The sequence below is a fragment of the Passer domesticus genome, chromosome 7 (genome assembly GCF_036417665.1).
Source record: "Passer domesticus isolate bPasDom1 chromosome 7, bPasDom1.hap1, whole genome shotgun sequence".
In the NCBI taxonomy this organism is placed as follows: Eukaryota; Metazoa; Chordata; class Aves; order Passeriformes; family Passeridae; genus Passer; species Passer domesticus.
In genome coordinates, this window is record NC_087480.1 from 36,350,727 (window position 1) to 36,370,403 (window position 19,677).

The following is a 19,677-nucleotide window of genomic DNA, read 5'->3' on the forward strand; positions in this document are numbered from 1 at the left end:
CTACAAATCTTTCCTCCTTTTTAGTGTTCATTCCAGTTTCTCCAAGCACCTGCAGTGTAAAGAGAGGGTTGAACGTGTGGTTCTCTGAAAACCTTGTGTTTGGGGCAAAGGGCTCTGAGTGCTGCTGCCCTCCCCATTCCAGTCTCCACAGGGAACAGGAGCAGTTATCAGTGAACACCCAGGAGCCCGTTGAATGTTTGGTGCTGTGCCACTTCATTATCTCTGAATTTTGTTGGCTGTACTAGAAGTGCTGTGAAAAACAGATCCACACAGACATTTTGCAATGCAACTTCCCTTGAAATTCCTCTCCCAAGAAGTACGTGACACCTTTTTCAAGGAAACGTTCATTCTTTGCTATCTGCCTAAAGGTTGTGGCCCACATTTTCTGAACAATCCCCAACAGAGGAGATGCAATCAGTCTTGGCCAGACCCCACTGAATGCCTACATGGAAATACAGCTGAGAGTGAGGCTGTCAGGAAAATAAAGGCAAAAGTAATTACATTTTTAATGTATTAATGCTTCACATGAGCACAAAGCAGGGCTCCTCCAACTGCTGCTGCCAAGCCCGAGCTGGGGCCCAACTCTGTTACCATTACCTGGTCCAAGTCATTCCGTAAGGCAATTTTGCTGGTTACAAGCTCATGGGCAAGGTCATCGTTCTCCTGCTCCAGCCTCATGCTTGCCTCTTGGAGCCTGCGGTTTTCCCTCTGCGGAAAGAAAGGAACAACCAGGAAAGGAAATTAATGCTCATGAAGAGCAATGAGCAAGGGCATGGTGTGTGCCAAACACTGAGAAGGCAAGAGTGCACATTAAGACAGGACTGCTGCTCTGGGAAACAACAGTGAATTAAGCCAGCAGTGCAAATGCAGCTATTCCACTCCCACCCCACTGGTTTGTGCTGTGAAAGGGACACACTGATTGCAGTGTTTCCCTGTCAAAAATAAACACTGACCTCTCCACAAAAGCACTTGGCTTCTGCTTGCTCATCATCTAAAGAAATCAGGCAGATAAAATCCCACCCAGCAGCAGCGAACAGGGACCAATTAAGAGTTACTCATAATAATGCTTCCAAGCAAAGCAGAGAACTGCCCTGCTCCACTTTACAGAATCCTGTCTGCAGGGATCAATAAAAATAGTCCACTTTGCAGGTGATGCAGTGCCAACTTCCCATCTCCTGCGGGTCCAGCAGAGAACAGCATCTAGCAGGGAACTCCCTACAGCTCCAACATCCTGTATCACATTTGTGCACTGCTCTGCACCTCATGCCAGGGACACCTTACAGTGCCAGCTGGAGAGGGAGCTCATCCCTGAGCACAGGCCCAGCACCTGCTGGGGGCAGTGACAGGGACACAAAATGCACAACGTGGAGGCTGCAGGCTCTTGCTTCACTGCCCTCCCTACCCACCCCACACAGGCAGAAATGACTATCTGGAGCATTAACCACAGGAGGCGAAGGAACAGGAGAATGAACAATAACTCATGTCTTTTAGAAATCTGTTGTTCCAGAGTTGAGAAACAGAACCATATTCAAAAGATGCCTGTGGGTCACTGGACTTCTAGGGTTCAACATCAAATAAAACTCCTCATTTTCAGAACAACACAGCCAGGTGGGCAGAGAGAGGTGCCTTCCTCAAAACGGATTTCAAGAGAAAAAGACTGTGCTGGCTTTCCATCACTGTATATCTTTTATACCAAAACAGGCTGCAAAGGGAATCTCTGCACTATGGAAATTCAAGGAAAAGAACCACATTAATATGGAAACACATAGGTGGAAAAACAATAGCCTATATGCTGAGATTTCAAAAAGGACTTATTCTCACCTGAAAGGTAACTTATGTTCTCCAAAACAAAACAGTGAAAGTCCAACTATATCAGTAAAAGTCAATGATATATAATAATATCCATATTAGCACTTGTAATGTTTATCAAGAGTTGTTCAGTGAATGCATTCCTACAAAATGTGATTTCATAAGTATGTCATTCACCTGTTTTCACTTCTTCCTACTCACCAGCTATGCTCAGATATTTTTTCTTTCCCAGCTCTCAACTATGAAATTGCAATTTTTATTTCTGTTGCAAGCGTATTTTGCATGCTTGTCTTAAACAGGAGCTCTAAGAGGATGCAAAAAAAGGTCTCTTCTGTGTGGGAACTTCCTCTGTGGCAGGAAGTGGAACCTCTACAAATTTTCTCTTGTTAATATGACCCTATTGTGTAACTAGAATAGGCACTGCCCTGTACAGGGAAGTAAGCTGGTTTCCCTTCCAAAAGATCGTACTTTGAGTAATCTGTTTTGTACAGAAGCTAAATAAAATGCCTTTGTCTTAACACAGTTAAAATAACCACTGCTAAACCACACACAACTTTGGGGATCTTTCTTATTTTAAATGCACTTTAGTCTGTCTGGGACAAGGAATTAAAAGAATTAAAGTAAAATTTTCCTGTAAACCTAATATAAACTTTAAAGTGTAAAACTAAATTGCAGTCAATAATGATAACACTAATAACAATCTCTAGCACATCTTTATTCCTGTATTTTGTTCAGACCATGTTAGAAATGCTGATTTTTATAGACACGGCTCTGCTGGTTGTCAGAAAGTGACCTGAGTTCTCCTAAAACGTGAGACCTGAGTCAGACCAGGTTCTGCAGCACCAATACCTTTTCACAGGGAAGAAAGCAGCAAATTCCTATGACTTTCACAAAATAACCGAGTTGGTTTTACCATTTTTGCTATGTCTTTGCCAAAAGCTTCAGTGTCTGCCAAGCAAGGCACGCAGTGAGGCTGAGAGTTCCTGCTTTGCATTCGCAGACAAGTGGGTAAGCAAGCTCTGTGCTTGGAAATGCACTATCCTCCTCTTAAACTAGGATTTACATGGCAGGTTGGTAGCGAGTTAAAGATCTCTTACCTTGGGCATCCAGTCAATAGCTAGAAGATGTTTTTAGCTCATTCACCAAACTCTGGATGTCCAGCTGAAAGGCTCTCACAGGACCACCTTTACTCTTCCTCCACCCAGGGCAGTATGCCCGATTAGCTGGTTTGTCTTTTTCAGCTCCTCCCCCCAGGTCTAGCAGTGTAAAACTGCCTCCCTTCTCAGGAGGAAACTCTTAAGTCTGCCTAAGTCTAAATAAAAACTAACACAGTAAAACAGAAAGAGCAAACAGCGCTCTTCACGTGTAGCAAACTATTTCCACAGGCTGTGAAATATTTATAGCTTTATGAAATATGCTCACAATGACAAAGTTCAGCAGATGGAGCTGGTCTGTCACAGCAGGACTCGCATCAGAGGCAGCATTTTATAGCTGGCATCAGCCAACTAGTCAGACCTGCTAGTTGTCCCTGGTGCAAACAGACAGCTTCCTGCCTCCTCTGCACAACACTAAATTGACTATGACAACCATTTCCTTCTCCTCAGTACTGCTCAGTTTCTACAGTCAGTAAAATAACACATCCCTCTTTCCCAAATTCCTCCTCCTGGTTACACAAGGTGGCTGGAGAACTCAGGTTAGCTTTTAAAAGGAGGATACTGCATTTCCAAAGAGGACAAACAAAGCTGATACACACAAACACAAATCAACTTACCTCCTGTAAAGTCACAGACCAAATACTGCTTTCAACCATTGGTGTAAAGACAGTGAAAACAGGATATAAAGAAATTTCTAATACAAAAAAAAAAAGTTGCTTATTCTTCACTGAGTTTTTTGTTATGAGTTTTAGAGAGAGATACTCCCACTTCCATCACACACTGGGTGGCAAGATGACAAACTTGAAAGCAGTAGGCAAGCCTCAGTTCAGCATGACTGAAAGGCTGAACTCCACCCTCTGCTCCCTTCCAGGCTGCACCAAGGAGCAATTCTTGAGGAGATTAGTGGCCATGATGCATCCATCCTCTCTGTGCTGTACCCAACTGGGGTGTAATGAGTCACCAACCTCGTTAGGCAATTCTGTTTCTGTTCAGCAACACCCTGTGCTCGGGGAGGGTTAGTTTTCTTCATGGTGGTTAGTACATTTTGGGTTTGTGCTGGAAAAGGTATTGACAGCATAGAGATGGTTTGGTTATTGCTGAGCAGGGCTTGCACAGAGCCAAGGCCTTTTCTGCTTCCTCTACCTCCTCACCAGGGAGGGGGCTGGGGGTCCACAACGAGCTGGGAGGAGACCCAGCTGATCCCAAGGGACCCCAAGGGACAGCCATGCCCACATGGCACCATGCTGAGCATGGAAAGCAGGGAGGAGAAAGCAGGGGGACCTTTGGAGTGGTGGCATTTGGCTTCTCAAGTCTCTGCTATGTGTGATGGAGCCCTGCCCTCCTGGAGATGGCTCAACAACCACCTGCCCGTGGGAAGGGGTGGCTGAGTTCCTTCTTTTGCTTTATCTACTGAACTGTCTTCATCTCAATCCGTGAGTTTTGTCACTATTACTCTGGGGATTCTCTCCCCCATCCTGCTTGTGGTGGAGTGAGCAAGCAGCTGCTTGAGTTGCTGGCTGGGTTAAATCAAGACATCCAAACCCCAGACCTCTGGGTGTGAACAGCCCCTCAACGATGGAATGAAAACACTGATTAAAATTCACTTTCTGGATGTGAGCAAACTCTGAGGTCTTCATAAACCCAATGGAAAGGGCTCTTGATGTTGGAGGAGCTCCAAAGGAAAATCCTGTGAACCTCCACCTAGAAACCCAAAAAGCTTTCACAGCAAGTGATCCAGGAAAGCCTCTCAAGGTAAGCAACACCGAGGCTCCTGAAGGCAAGGCTGTTTTCTGTTTGGTGACTCTGGAGAAGCATTCCCCAAGGTGCCCCAGGACAAGTTTTAAAGAAACAACTATGTCCCACAGCAAAAGTCATCATGGCTTTCCTCATGATGGTTAACAATCAGTCGCCATGACTGAATAAAAATGAACAGTATATTCATTTTTGCTTCTCCTTCAAAACACAGAGGAGGCTGTTACAGAGAAGGCTATTATGTCCAAATTACACATTTATTCACACAACTTCTCCATTGCACAAGGAAGGCAACACAGGAAAAAGTGGAACAGAACAGCAGCATCTGCTTGCAAAACTCCAGCCCTTCTTTGTATAACTATATCCTCTTTATTTTACATCAGTTCCTAGGCTCACTTCTGGAATTTTCTCACCAAGTCAACCCAAATCTTGTAACATGAGGCATTCTCAAACACAGAAATAAAACTCCATAATATTTAGAAAAACATCAACCTGAAATCTATTACTATTCTTTCTATACATATGACTCACTTTTCCTCCTATCTTCTATAGGAATTAGTAATTTAACTAAAAGTTACAAAATTTGGTGACAACAATTTAGAACATACTTCACTTTTGCACCTTAAAAAAAACTAACAAAAATGTGATAATGTTATAAACAATGGAAAATAAAATGAAAACATGTCCAGACAAACTTGCACTTTTCCTAAATAATACCTGTAAATACAGAACAAAACAAACTCCAAGAATAATGGCAGTCTTTAATACTGTTCTTCTGGTAAATCAAATCACACCATGTAAAATATGTGCTGGGCAGGAACAGCTGCATGTTTAACACAGCTCATGGGAGCACATGAATTCAACCTGTCAGGCAAACACAACTGGTTCCTGGGCCAGACACTGCAAATCCAGCCCATCTCCCTCTCTCTCCAGAGGCCATCAAGGACTCCTCTGAGGGCTGTGTCACAGGGAGGTGCCTCACTCAGACATCCTTCATCACTGCAGCTCACCACAGCCCCTGGCTCTGTGGGCCTGACAAATTCCTGCTGGTAACCACAACTCTAAAAATTATAGCTAAAAACTATCAACCTATTGAAAGCTCTTTTCCTTCTTGACCCATATGAGGACACTCTGCAGGGATCTCTACTCCAGTGATTCCATCCAAGAAACATCCCCTTCCTAGGCAGCAAAAAGCTCACTTTGTTTTGGGAAGGAAAACTGTGAAAATTAGAAGGTTGTAGGGCAGTGGGGCACAGCCCTCAGAGCAGGAGTTGACGGCAGTGCTGTGCTTTAGGCAAGGCTGGCTTGTTCCCTTCCCAAGCCAAGCCTGGCTGCTGGAGGCCCTGCAGAGCTGCTGCCCAAATGAAAAGCATCTCTGACCACGCAGGCTGCAGAGTGCTCTCCTAAAGAACAAGCAAAAAGCAAGGCTGGCTCTCCTCGTGCTGCCTGGAGGATCCACACAATGACATTTTCTAGCTGCCCTTTGGAAACACTCCTGAAATGTCAGTTCCTATCAAACCTCAACTTCACATATCAATAAAATCTAACAAGCAAGACAAGGAACAAAGAGCATTTACAAGCATTTTTCCATGACACCCATCAACTGAAAAACGTGTCCAGACTTAGAAGTTAATGTGCACCTAACCTATTACAGGGACTCTCTAAGCACAGCATCCTTAAGAGGATCAGACCCAACACAGCTTAATAAAAAAATCCACAGTGAGTTTCAGAAGCACAAGCCAAAACCCTGGGCTGTGATCTTGACTGTGACAGTGACTCACATCACTCACATCACTCACACCACTGGCCCAAGAGTCACTTCCTATATCCTCATTTGCAGCTTGGGATAATGTTCTTCACAGTGCATTGACCAGGATTAACTAGTTAATATGCTTCCACCAAGCTTTAAAGAACCCTTGTTTCCTAAGCATTATTTTAATTCCACAGTACTATAAGTGAACCACTAGGAAAATACTTAAATCAGTAGCCAGTTGTGGTTTTTTTCCAAATAGGTCATACTTGCTATTGGTTCTCAGCAGCTACAGCACTCTTAAGTCTCATAAACAATAAAATCTCCACCATTTGACAGCAAAAAACCTACACTTAAAATATAATTTTCTCACAGACAAATGCTTAAAAAAAAAAAAGAGTCAGTTTGACTTCGTACCTGTAAGTCTTCTTTGTCACACTTATGAATTAAGGCACACTCTCTCACCACAGATTTCCATACTCTGCATGGTGCTCTTATGTTTACAGGCCATGTCAAGCCTGCTGCACTCTGTGTGATTATTCACCCCTCCACACCCCTGGAAGACTCCACAACAGCCACGATGGCACTAACATATTAAGGCACAATGAAGAACAGCAGGCAAACAGTACAAGGATATGTAAGAAATGTCAGTTCCCAGCTATCCTGGGCAGCAGGCAGTAAAGTGCCTCACCTCTGGCAGCTTCACCTAGAGCAAACTGAATTGTTCAAAAGAGAGTGAGGAATAACCAGATCCCAAACTCTCAGTAAAGTCTGTGTCTAGAGGCAGAGCCTCCAGCACACAAAACCTATGGCAACAGAACGAAGCTGTGACAATGAAAGCAAATACATTGTAAAGGTAAGCAAAGCTGACCTGAAATTGCAGAACTGTTCTTTTTCAGTGAACTATCAAGCTATCACAATAACAACTGAACCTTATTTCTCTGCTCCTTTAAAGAGGAACATCCATCACTATTGCAGTAGTACCTCAGACCCCAGAAGAGCTCTGGGTCCCACCATAACAGGAATTATCTTAACAAAAAATTACTGAAGCTTGGTATAAACAGGAATGAATAATAAGGATCGTATCAGCCAAGGAAGAGTTCATCTTCCAAAGTCTCTGTGGATGCCACTGCACACAGCTTGCACTAGAACAATGTGTATTTTCTCCTTTCAGTGTCTGTAGCTGAATCACCCTTTGTTTCTGCGGCTCATGAAGATCTCCCGTAAAAGTGCAACAGCAGGAGAGTTACCTACAAACATATAAACTGAAAGAAGAAAAATATTATATGTGGCTACTTGCAGATGTCTTTTAAGAGTTACAAACTGTGATTGAAATATTCTTGAAAAAAAAAATATTAAGTCCAAAGTTTTAAAATTCTTATTCAAGAAAGGGGATGAGTTCGCCTTCACTTCCCTAAGGTCTGCCTTGGCATATCCCAGGGAGGTGAGCATGGTACACACACCTCTACTTAACTGCTGGAGACAGCTCACTCCTTGTGGGATTCACCAAATTCCCAAAGAGCATCTCCCTACCTTGTATCTGTCCATAGGATCTTCCTGCTGCAGCTGGCTCTCTCGCATGGTTTGGTACTCTCTCTCATATTTCTTCAGCTTTTTCGTTGGCACCTGTGGAACAGATTTGGGAAACATGCATTTAAAAATTAGAGGAATGCTGGAAAAGCTGACTGAATGCTCTCCCTACCAACAGGAAACTGAGGAAGTGCTGGAAAGCTGCTGCTGAATAAAGTCTCTCCCCACTGTCCCCCCTCCCCTACTCATTAAGCCGTGTCAAACACTTACCAATACAGCTCACATCACAGAAATCTTTCTGTGCCCACTGCTGCTAATTATTCAGACATTTAAAGGGAAGCAAAAGTAGAGACATTTTAATAACACTAACAAGAAGGAAAAAAGCACAGACAAGTGGGAGAACAGGGAAGAGGAAAACACATTTTGATACATATGATTCACCAAAACAATGCTTTAGCAAGACAACTGCTGAAAGTGAGATGAGAACAAAGGAGTGCTCATACAAAAGGACCAGACAACTCCCTGGGGGAGATCCAAGTAATGGTTTTATTGCTGAGAGAGTATTAATGTCTAAATTATAGCCTGTGACCAATGCCCTCATGAAGTCTGGCATCAGAGCCCTCCTAGGCACAGATGGAGATGCTGCAGTGCAAGCGAGCGGAGAGGAGGCTCAGAGAAATCACAAACAAATTTGGTAAACAGCCATGCAGAAAGGTCAAAACCCAGGCTGCTGGATCCCGGGAACACTTCCACTTCAAACACTGATCAGAAGGAGCCTGTGTTCTTTTCAACAAAGCATGGGGAGGCTCTGCTGTCCCTTCACCTTTTGGCTGGGTATGCAGTGCTCCCATCTGTCCCTGGAGAGCTCTGACAGCATTGCTCAGGTCACCTGCTGGCAGCTGGAGAGATCCCCAACACCAGCCTGGAACCACCAGGAGTACAAACACAGGCTCTCCCTTGATGTGTCATGCAGATATTCCCATTGCCTGTATTGATCACGTTTAGCTGCCTCCTGCTGTGAGGACATGCCACTGTCACCTTGCCTTAGGGCAAAAACTACAGCCAGTGAGCAGAGATAGGAGTTTCTGTGTAGTTTTGGAGTTGTTTTCTCTTTGCTGGTTTTCAGCCCAATGCCTCTTTGCTCTGCAGCACCCAAAGGGACCAAGCAAGTGCTCAGTGTTGCTGCAGAGGGAGGTGCAAGTAGCAAACATGAAACTCATGATCTGCAAAGCATTAATAAAGCAGCACCAATTCCCACAATTACTGATGGAACCTGAAATCAACCCCCTTAAAGCAAACAAAGAGAAAATGGTGAAGATAAAAACATGAAGTACATTGGGCAAACACACAAGAAGATTTCACTGTGATGACTCTTAATAGGGCAAAACACCATGAAGGGAAAGTGACTGAGAGATGGTTTTATACATTTCAACTGAATAATCCTCCTAACACAAACCCAGCCAGCTTTGGCTTGGCTGCAGCCTGAAACTGTTGAGGCTATTTAATAATCACAAGAATCAGAAATAATTTCAGTATAGTGTTTTAAATGAAATGGACTTGTTTAAACATGTCCAAAGCCTGCTCCATCCCCTCCTTTCACCAGAATTAATGGGCTTTCATTTAGAGAACCAGATGAAAGCTCCCCAGCTGGGCTGTGATAAGGACACCCTCCAAACACAGTTCTCAGGTTCTGCTGTGGAGTTTTGTGCTCCACTGTGCAACCACTGGGAAATACAGATAAATACAAGGGAGATTTTATGGTGCAGCATGGCAAAAAGGCACAACACAGCTGTAACTCAGATGATGATCTGTTCAACCAAAGATGTTCCTGTTCTTGATGCTTTTCATTGAAACTTTTAAAGTGCATATAAGAACTAAGTTTCATTACACAGGGAGACAGACAAGACTCCTGTTCACACAGCCCTGTCAGTGCTTCAGTAAGAATCCTGCCATGGGAAGGAACAAGAGATGTAAGATAGATTTTGTGTCTATAAGTTCATGTTGTAAGTTTGTGTGTCTCTAAACTGATTTTGTGTGTGTAAATAGGGAGAAAAGGGTGGAAAGTGAAGGTAAAAATTGCACAGGCACAACCCTTTACCCCCCATTCTTATGTGAGCATTGCTGCTCACCTTAGGGTGTTGGGGGCTTCCTCCACCCACAACTATCAACCATTTCCTAATGCCTGCTGATTCATTCCATCAACACTTCTTCTCTATATGCTCTTGTTACTTGCTTGTATTTCAGTTCCCAGCTGAGAGCAGGACCACGTGTGGGTCCTCTGGGGCCTTGGAGGCATCAGCTCCCTCATTCAGCACCACAGGAGCCATCCACAGCCATGGTTTGTGTGCCTGGCACCCTGTCCAGCAAGGAATCAGCACAGCAGCACTTTCTTGGGAATACTGACAGTAAATAATACCCGAGACAAGCATCAGATCATGCACGCACCAGGCGTGACACAGGAAACAGCCTCCAGCTCCTGGAAAGATGATAGTGACTACTGCATGTTATTATCTATTTATGCTACAATTCTTAACTGGAAAGTACCTAAATACAGTGAAAATCTGTCTTAAGGGGAACTCCTACCAGAAACCAGTCCATGCTCATCCACGTATCTTGTCAAATAGAAACTGGAGCAAGTGTGCCCAAGAACTCTGGCAGGGCTACACTTCACTGCTACTGTCTATTCAGCCACATTTCTCAAAGGAGTTTGATAATTTATTACAGCACTTTCTTCTTCTGAGTATACTCTAATAAACGGGAAAAAATATTTAAAAGCCCATTTTCATATTTCCCAATTTAATTCCCTGAAACAGTTTGTGAATTCAACAAGGGTTTTCTCAGTAAGCATTTCCATAAGTAAGTGCATAGTGCTAGCTGTGCTTCAGTCTTCACAAACTGATCCTGAACAAAGTGCTCATAAATTCTCTGTAAAAGCTTCTGCAATATTGATTCTTTTTTTCTTTCTTTAGCACCATGGGGTATATTGGCTTGAACTGATGCTTATCAAATTTAGGAGACTCTTACAGTCTATAAACATTCCTCATAATTGTTTATCTCAATATCTTATCTCATTGAGTTGTTTTATTTTATTGCCTTCAAGTGTAAAATCATGCTATAAGCAGTTATATGTGGGGAAACACCCATGCAGAGCATGTTAATAAAACATCCATACAGAAGAACTGAACAAGCAAAACCTCTTTCTGAAAAAACCCCATGGCACCAAATGCTTGAAGGACTCACTGCATCATGGAAGAGAAACAAAACCACTTTGTTTTTAGCTGCCCCTGCTCAGCCAGGGCTGCAGAGATTTGCTTCACTTCCTCAGGCAGTCCTGGCCATGGACAGTGTCCATCAGCACCCACTCAGCTTCAGGAGACCCTTCCCTCACTCTGGGACTTCTTCAGCCGTGTACAAGCAGCTCAGCCCGACCTTGCTGGATTCATAAATCACACCTATGACTCCTTCCTCCCCAGTGTTTTATTGCTCTAATGCAGCTGGAGCACTCAGAGGAGGCAGTTATGGCTGTGCTCGTTTGACAGCCCAGGAAATGGAAGCAGAGATGGGAAATGATTTCCTGAACATAATGCAGACAGCCAGAGGCTGATCCAGATAGTGAAATCCTATTGCTTGATTTCTGATTTCCAGCACCACCACAATGCCAAGCTGAGCAGGGATCTCTTTCCCAGCTCCACTTTCTTTCTCTATCTAGCACTGCATTGACACTCCAAAAAAATACATTGTCCCACCACACTAACAACATAGCCAATATTCCTTAATCTCCTCACTCTTAACACTTTGGTGTCTCTAATTCTTGCCGCAGTGTAAAAGAAAAAAAAAAAAAAGCCAATTAAGAAAGTGTACAGTGCCTTCCTTTCTCATTCTTTGAAGCAAGTGACATAATTTTCTGTTTCACTGGCGATGGATCTGCTTGGTAATTCCAAGCTGAGGTGGGGTCCTGCACCCCTCCTGCTTTGAGCAGCACTGACAGTGACCACAGACCCTGGGGCAGCCCAGCCTCCCTTTATCCATCCCACACTCCTGCCCTGCTGAGATCCCAGCACAGCCCAGGAATTCTGGGTCAGCTCAGCCCTGCTCACAGCCACAAGAGGCTCCCACAAAACCACACCACAAGTGCCGCTCTTGAGGAGATGGGAGTTACACTTGTGTGTACTTCATTTTCTTCACCTTATGGTTTAAAACAGTATCAGAAGAAATTTCACAAGGAGGCTCAGTTCTGCGAGTGTCAGGTGAAGACTCTGAGCTTTAAACAGAAGCTCAGCAGATTAGCAATAAAAAATTTCCAATCACATGCAGCATCTTAATTAATACAAAATTGTGCCATTTTGTTCCAGTTCATACTTTATATTTGAAATACAACTACAGCAAGTTCCAGGAAAGAAAGCAGCTCAATTTTAAGGAATACAGCTCTATTTAAGCACTTTATTAAGCCAATTAAAGGTTTCAGTGTAACAAAATCAGACCAAAAAAACTGACTTAGTGCTACTCATCAGTGCAGTCATAACTATGGGCAACTGTGTCATCCTTTCTTTAAAATGTGGTTGGCCAAAAGCAATGCAGAGTATCCTGCCATATCTGCCTAACAATAAAGCGCAAAAAGTAGATAAAGCTATTTGTTTTTCTCCTGGGAGGAGGCAGTAATGAAAAAAAAAAAAAGAATAAACCCCACAGTACTACGCTGACACAACAGACTTGTCTCCTGGATTGGACTTTAAAGAGGGTGAATGGGATATTGTACTTAGCTATTATGTAGTATAACCTGAACAACTCTATCTCCAATGAGATCTTAGCCACAAGCATGAAATCTGAAAGGAAAAACTGTAATTTCTCTCTAAACAAAACTATTTGGGATGGGTATTCTGCACAGAAAACTTGCAACATCCATTTGTAAAAATTAATGTAGGATTGACATCAGCTGCCTAAAAAGAAATTCCAGGCTGGAGCACAGCTTGAAGAATTCCCAACTCTCCTTTTGACACCATGCAGGGAAGGGCTCACTGGCAACAGGTTGTTCTATCACCAGTTTGAAAGCCTTGGAACAGCCCTCCTCCAGTGTCTTCCCCATGCTACAGTGTCCCATTCATCCCACACACCCTGCATCCAACCCCACGCTGTAAAGCTCCTTCAGCACCATCTGATCCCTGGTTTTTGGGGCACAATAAAAGGCCCAGCTGTCAGATGCTATTTTACCATCTAAGCCAGAAGGAAGGAGTTGTTCCCTGAAATTCCTTGGAGAGATGTCCTGCTGAATGTATGCCTGAGCATCTGCTGCACAGCAGCATCTCTCCAGTTCGTGTTTGGAAACAGAACTGAGAGAAATGCTCTTTTTGTATCAGCAAAACAGCTCCACCCCAGCACACCTGAGCATCCCTTCCATGCAGGGGGAGATGTTTCTTCTTGCTGCAAGTCACTCCTTGCCAGCTCTGTATGTTTAAGAATTCCTGAAGAGTCTTCAGGACTACAGAAAGCCAACCTGAAAGCCAACTGAAGGCAAAGGAAACCAGCATTGCTGTGAATTTTGTTTGATTTCTCTACATTAGTCCATTATCAAAATGTTTCAATTGCAATGACACATTAGAAAGAATTTATAGAGACGAGAGAAAGGCAGGTTGCAAAATTTACAGAGCACCTGCACGATTTACTGTGATTCAAGCCAGCAGCAGCAGAGTCAGTGACGCTGGATCATTTCCAACACCAGATCCTTTTGTCAGATTTTAATCTCCACAATGTATTTCCATTCATGAAAATCCACTGAACCAGGTAGGGCCCATTATTCTTCTGCAGCCCTGCTGTTTAAAGATCTGCTTAGTTAGGCTCAGTTAGCAAAACACTGAACTAAGAGTAAGCTGAGACAGAGAGATGTTCAATAAGCCCCATTGTAGAGCAGTCCTGCAGCACCACAGGAAAAGAGAATGGAATGTGGATTCCCTGAACTGTAACTCTAAACACCAGCGTGTACTTTTACACTGACCACAGTGCTTGTGTTTGTGAGGCTGCAGGGGAGCCTACACCTATGAAAAAGGGCCAAGGAAAGGATGTTCTGCCTGTGGCAGATGCTTTTCAGAATCCCAAAATGTCCTTCTGCCATCAAAGATTCATTTCCACTTTGACACATGAAGGTTTAATATCCACTTTCAATTCTCTTTGTTTTAGTGAAGAAGAGACACCCTGAGTGGCTGGAAAGCAGTGCTTGGAAATGGCTGATGATTTTCTGCCCTTGCAGCTGGTGTCTCCCAGCTCCCCCAGACACAAGATAAGGGCTGCAGCAGTGAGACACACACCAGGAGAGGAGCAGCCAGAGCCACTGCCAGCCTGCACACCGTCTGCATCTCAATGGCTCTGGTCACCAGCAATGCTGTGGTGAATCAGAAACAGTCTAGATGGAAAACACCTGCTTACAGGTCATTTTTATTATCTGCCCTAGCTTAGACAAAGCCTGAATGATGAGACCTCTGCTACTGAGGCTAAATGGAACTACCTGCTGCATATGCCACGGGCACAGTGAGGGCTGGGTAGCTGGGACAGTGATGCTGCCCAGCCATTTAATCCAAGGCTCTGCTCTGGGTAACACACATCCTATGAGCAGCAGTCACTTTTCCAGCACAGGATTTATTCATCAGTTTGTACCTCATAAACATAACAGCTCCAGGTGATTCTGTGCCTTACACACATCCCCCTTTTGATACACAGCATTTGATGCTGAAGGTTTTATGTCTCCTCAGTAACTGTGTGAAATCCAACTCTTAGCTCTCCCCAGCAGAGGTACACAATTCATTCTGATTGAGATCTAACTCGTATCCACAATAATTCCAGAGCTCTGGTCACGTTTCTCAGCACTTCACAGCAAGAGAGAGAACAGCAAGCAGGAAGACACACACAGCCCTCAGCACCATCCCCGTGACAACAGAATCAGACATGCAGGAGAAAGAACCAAGGGATTTTCTTGCATCACACAGCAGGAAAGAGCCTCTCCCACCTACGTGGTGTTAGGGTTCACTTCCAACATTGTTTATTCCGGAACTAACACAGACCTACAGCACAACTGCCAATACAGGGCCAGAAACTTATCAGTGCCAAGGTTCAAACCAGTGGTTTTACCAAGGGTTTACTGTAAAACCCATCCCCTTCAACACACTTAGTCCACAGAGTGCACAGCTTTCAGCTAATAAACCCCTGGCTCAGTACATTTGCTGAAACCTGCCATGAAACTGGTGAAACCTGTTGTCTGCAAGACAAGGTCCTGATTCTGCTGAATGACTGAGCCACATCTTGTCTCCTGCCACACTCTTGTGTCCAGCACAAGATGAAAAATTCCTGAGATGGAGGATGGGTGCTAGATGACAACTCTGAACCATATGCCCAGATAATCAAAGAACCTTGCAGTATTCTTTGAACACACATTCTATGTGTTAGTATTATTTTAGATCAACTCTGAGTCACAGTATTTAAAAAAAATTCTCTGCACCTTTCTTCCTCCTCCCAGCTACATCTTTTGTCTCTCTTATGTATCATCATTACCATGTCTTAGGCAACAAATGGGAGAAAATTCCCTGAGAGAAAGAAAAAAAAAACAAAAATGAAAAATCCTAACCTCCAACACTGTCTGATAAAAGTAACTTTACAGTTGTAAGAGTCTTCTCTAGCACTAGCTTCACTACCACATGAGGGATTTATTTTCTTAAAAGCCAGACCCTCCAAAGAGTATCCAACAACCATAAAACATGAACTATAAAGCTCAGGAAATGGGTCAGAAAGCCATTGTGAAAGGGAACCATTATCCAGTGACATCTTTCATTTTTGGTCAATGACATTCTCATCAAAGATCCAGCACTATCAAACACTGCATCAGTGGCCTGCAAATGAAAGATACAATCCAACAAATAGAATTTGTGAATGACACTCAGAAAAAAAGAACAGCGCAGAAGAAGAACAAGCAGAAACTGTCCACATACATTTGAATTCCTGGGAGTAGCTTCCTCTACTGAAACACACCACTCTGCTAACTCCAGAGAACATGCCCACAGGACTTCACTGCAGCTTGGAGCTGGGGTGGAATCCCATGAGGAGATGGGAAGGACACAGGATGGGGTAATGGGAGGCACATTCAGGGAAAGCAGCTTGCCATAAGCTGGGCAAGACCCAGCTCTTCCTCCACAGCCCTCTCCCTCTCACCTCACTGTTTGGTGGCAAGCTGACCAGAATAAACCTGCAAAAATACTTCAATTTAATTAGTTTTGAAAATGTTTATTGCATCAGTACCACTGACAGTTCAGCCCTACAGGCAGCTGCACTGGCACTGCTCGGGAGGACAGAGAGCAGTGTGGGACTGGGAATAAACGCTGGTACAGAGAGAAGGGAGGAAATAACAGACCACCTTACTGCCAAAAATGTAACTTCCTGCCAGAGCCAGGCTGCAGCAGAAGGGCTGATGTGAGCCCTGGGATGCACAAGGATAGGGGAAAGGAAGCTGAGCAGGGAAGGTCAACCCTGATTGTCACTGAGAGCAATACTGTAATACTGCATCTCATCCTGGGAGAGGCAGGTGGGGAAAAAACTGAAGAGGATGTAGAGCAGAGCCCCTGAAACGTTCATGCAGAGTGTAAATGCCTCACACTGAGAGATGGAAGAGCTCAAAATCCTCAGCACAAGGGAGCTGCTCCAAAGACAAGGCAAGAGGATCAGGACAGAATCTGGCAGCTCCTGCCCAGAGGGGAGGGAGGGAGGGACTGAGGTGGGGACTCAAGACAGCCTGAAAGCAGGATCCATCCCTCCTTGTGCTGGAAAGGAAAGGGTTCAGATGAGGACTGGATCTGTGGAAAGAGACAATTGCCATAACTGTGACCACCCTTCCTCCTCTAGCAGCAGCTCCAGGGAAAGATGGGCTTCAAAAGCTCAAGTGCTGCCAGGGACTCTGCACTGCAAGACTCCACCCAGGCAGAATTAGAGATTCAAGGAAAAACTGAGATTAGAAGGGCTCCAGGGGGCACATGGACCAAGCTCCTGCTCAGGCAGGGCAGGTTCACAGCCAGAGCATGCTGCATGCTGCTCCTGAAGGCCTGCAAGGAGGGAGATGCCAGGGTCTCCCTGGACAGAACTGCTTTCCTTGTGCTGAGCCAGAACTGACTGCTGCAAATTATGACCATTTGTCTAATGCAATGTCCTGTCACTGTGTGCCTCAGAGTCTGGCTCTCTGCTTTCTATGAACTCCTTTTAGGTGGTTGGAGACTGCAATTAGATCCCTCCTGAGCTTTCTGCTCCTCAGGCTGAGATGCCCCAATTCTCCCATCCTTCACCATGCAGTCAGACCCTGCCTTCCCATAAGCCTTCCACTCCACAGGCTTTAGGGAATATCCCTGGTCTCTGTGGGCTCAGGAGGATTCAGGGAGAGAGAGACATTTCACTGGCACCTGTCTGTGCACAGCCAGCCTTGGGCACAGGTTATCCTCCACAACTCCCAGCTTGCACTCATGCTGTCCAGAGATTTAGTCCCCACCCTGCAGAGATGATGGAGTTGATCCTACTCAGGATTCTGCCCTTGCCTTTGCACTTGCTGTACCTCAGCAAGCTCTCTGGTTTCTGCCCCCTGTAAAACAGGGTGCATTCTCTTCTGGTGTCTTGGCCTGAAGATGTTAAACACAGCCCCTCTGTCAACCCCCAAAAATGTTTAGCTCCCTGCCAGTTAGCCTTCAACCCATGCATGACTGTGTACTGCACTTCTCCCAGGCCTCCCAAGTCTTCCACCCGCTCTGCAGCTCACCCACCCCCTCTAAACCTCCTCAGTTCAGCTCTGATGAGATGCTGAGAGCTTAGAAATCCTTATGGCAGGGTCTGCCAGTGGGCAACCACAAATTCTTTCTATGAAATGGCTGATAATTCCCCTGAACAGAGAGCTAAACACAGCAAGGCAGGCAGGAAAATGGAAATACAATGAAGCTTTCCACAAGAACGTCCTTCAGCTCTGGATTAAGAGGATTATGCCACTTAGAATAGCATTTTTATAACCCCTTGAGTCCAAGTTTTCTGCAGATAAACTGAGAATTGAAATTCCCCACAGTAAAGCTGCTCAATTCTTGCACAAACTACACAGCAGCCCACTTATATATGCTGCTCTCCCTGTCTGTGCAAAGTAGTTTCAGAACAACTTGAAATTCTGAAAGCAAGACCACACAGCAAAACAACTGCATTTCATGGTGACACTGCAATATGACTAATTTTATTATAATATATGTTGGGGGATTGCTATTACATAGTGAAACATATTTAATAAAACCTTATCTCAGATCATCTACATCCTGTTTAATTAAGAGTATCAGAACATTATAAAAATACTAGTATGCTTTCCAGTGAAAAATACAGCTAGAAGGGAAGGACACAGATAACTCAGATGGATACAGATGATGGTGGATAACAGCAGATGATTCTGACTGTGCCCAAGTTCATGCCTGGGTCAGAAGGCCACACAGGGCCAGCCTAAAGCACAAGGAACCAGCACAGCTCTCACCTGGCCTGGTTTGGTTTTGGCATCAACTCTTTGTCACCTCACATCATGACATCTGGCTCTCTGTGCAGGAGAGACTCCTGGGCACCCCAGCCCACTGCACAACCCAAAGGAGCTGCAGGGAGTTACCTGTAATGCCAGAAACCTTCCAACAAGACCAACCCAGCCACCGAATGGAAGTCTTTACAGAACTTTGCTTCTTAAACTTTTCTCCACAACCTGAGTGTGCAATAGAAAGCTTTTCAAAGTAACTGAAACTGCATTTTTCAAACCCAGCAGATGAATCCCAGGTTGCAACATACCTGTGCTATTAATATGACCTCTTAGAATAAACAAAACGTCCACTAATCCTTCCTGCAGAACATCCCTTTGTGTACAGACCACACCTTTGTGCAAGGTGGTGAAGTGACCTTGAGAGAGTCAACACCATTTGCCCAACTTATCCTGACTGTCGGCTTGTTCCACAGTTACATGTAGCAGCAGAGAACTGAAAAAAAAAACATCTGAGCCATCAGGTCTTGTCCTTTCATAGTGCAGACTCCCATGCATTGTCTAGTCCTATCATAATTCTGAGGAGAGCATAATTTTAAATCTCTGCAGATTGTTTGCACCATTATTTGCTTAGTTAATATCCTTCAAAAACTAGTTAAAAAGCAGTTAGGTGTTTCCTATGTAAACCCAACAAAAAGAATATTTTTTAATTTCTCTACTAGTACATAAAATGCACTGAAACATGGAATCCTAGGATGGTTTGGGTCAGAAGAACTTTAAAGACCATCTTGTTCCAGCCCTTTGCCGTGGGCAGGGACACCTTCCACTAGACCAGGCTGCTCAAAGTCCCACATTAATGCAAAAATATGTTAATACACTTTGATTCCAGGAAAAAAAAAAAAAAAATTGATCAGAACAAACCCTTACAGTAAAGTCAATTAGTCAGATCTTCTAAATGAAAGTAATAATGATACTTTTCCTCCCACAGTTGTCCTCTGTTTACTAGGAGAGAAGCAGTTAGTTCATAGAGAAATGCTTTTCATCTTAATTTCAGAGTGGCAGAAATCATCTGGAGATGTAATGTGGTGCTTTCACACCAGTTGGTCTCTCTCCTGGTCACTCACAGCTGATCCAGAGCAATCCAGAGATCCACAACACAGTTCTGTTACCCGTGC

At 44.2% G+C, this 19,677-nt stretch overlaps 1 protein-coding gene across 15 annotated transcripts in view; it reads right to left on the reverse strand.

Annotated features, from left to right (window-relative positions):
* The window catches only part of RABGAP1L (RAB GTPase activating protein 1 like), a 223,066-nt gene that overhangs the window by 10,412 nt on the left and 192,977 nt on the right, over positions 1-19,677 (reverse strand). For 12 of the 15 annotated variants that reach the window (XM_064427734.1, XM_064427731.1, XM_064427733.1 and 9 more), the window contains 2 exons: positions 7,999-8,091; positions 598-708 (listed from right to left, as the gene is read on the reverse strand). In XM_064427734.1, the coding sequence (XP_064283804.1) occupies positions 598-708; positions 7,999-8,091 (204 nt within the window). Of the gene's footprint in view, positions 1-597; positions 709-2,906; positions 7,731-7,998; positions 8,092-19,677 lie in introns of those variants that run through there. The other 3 variants (XM_064427738.1, XM_064427747.1, XM_064427746.1) reach the window with 2 other exon arrangements.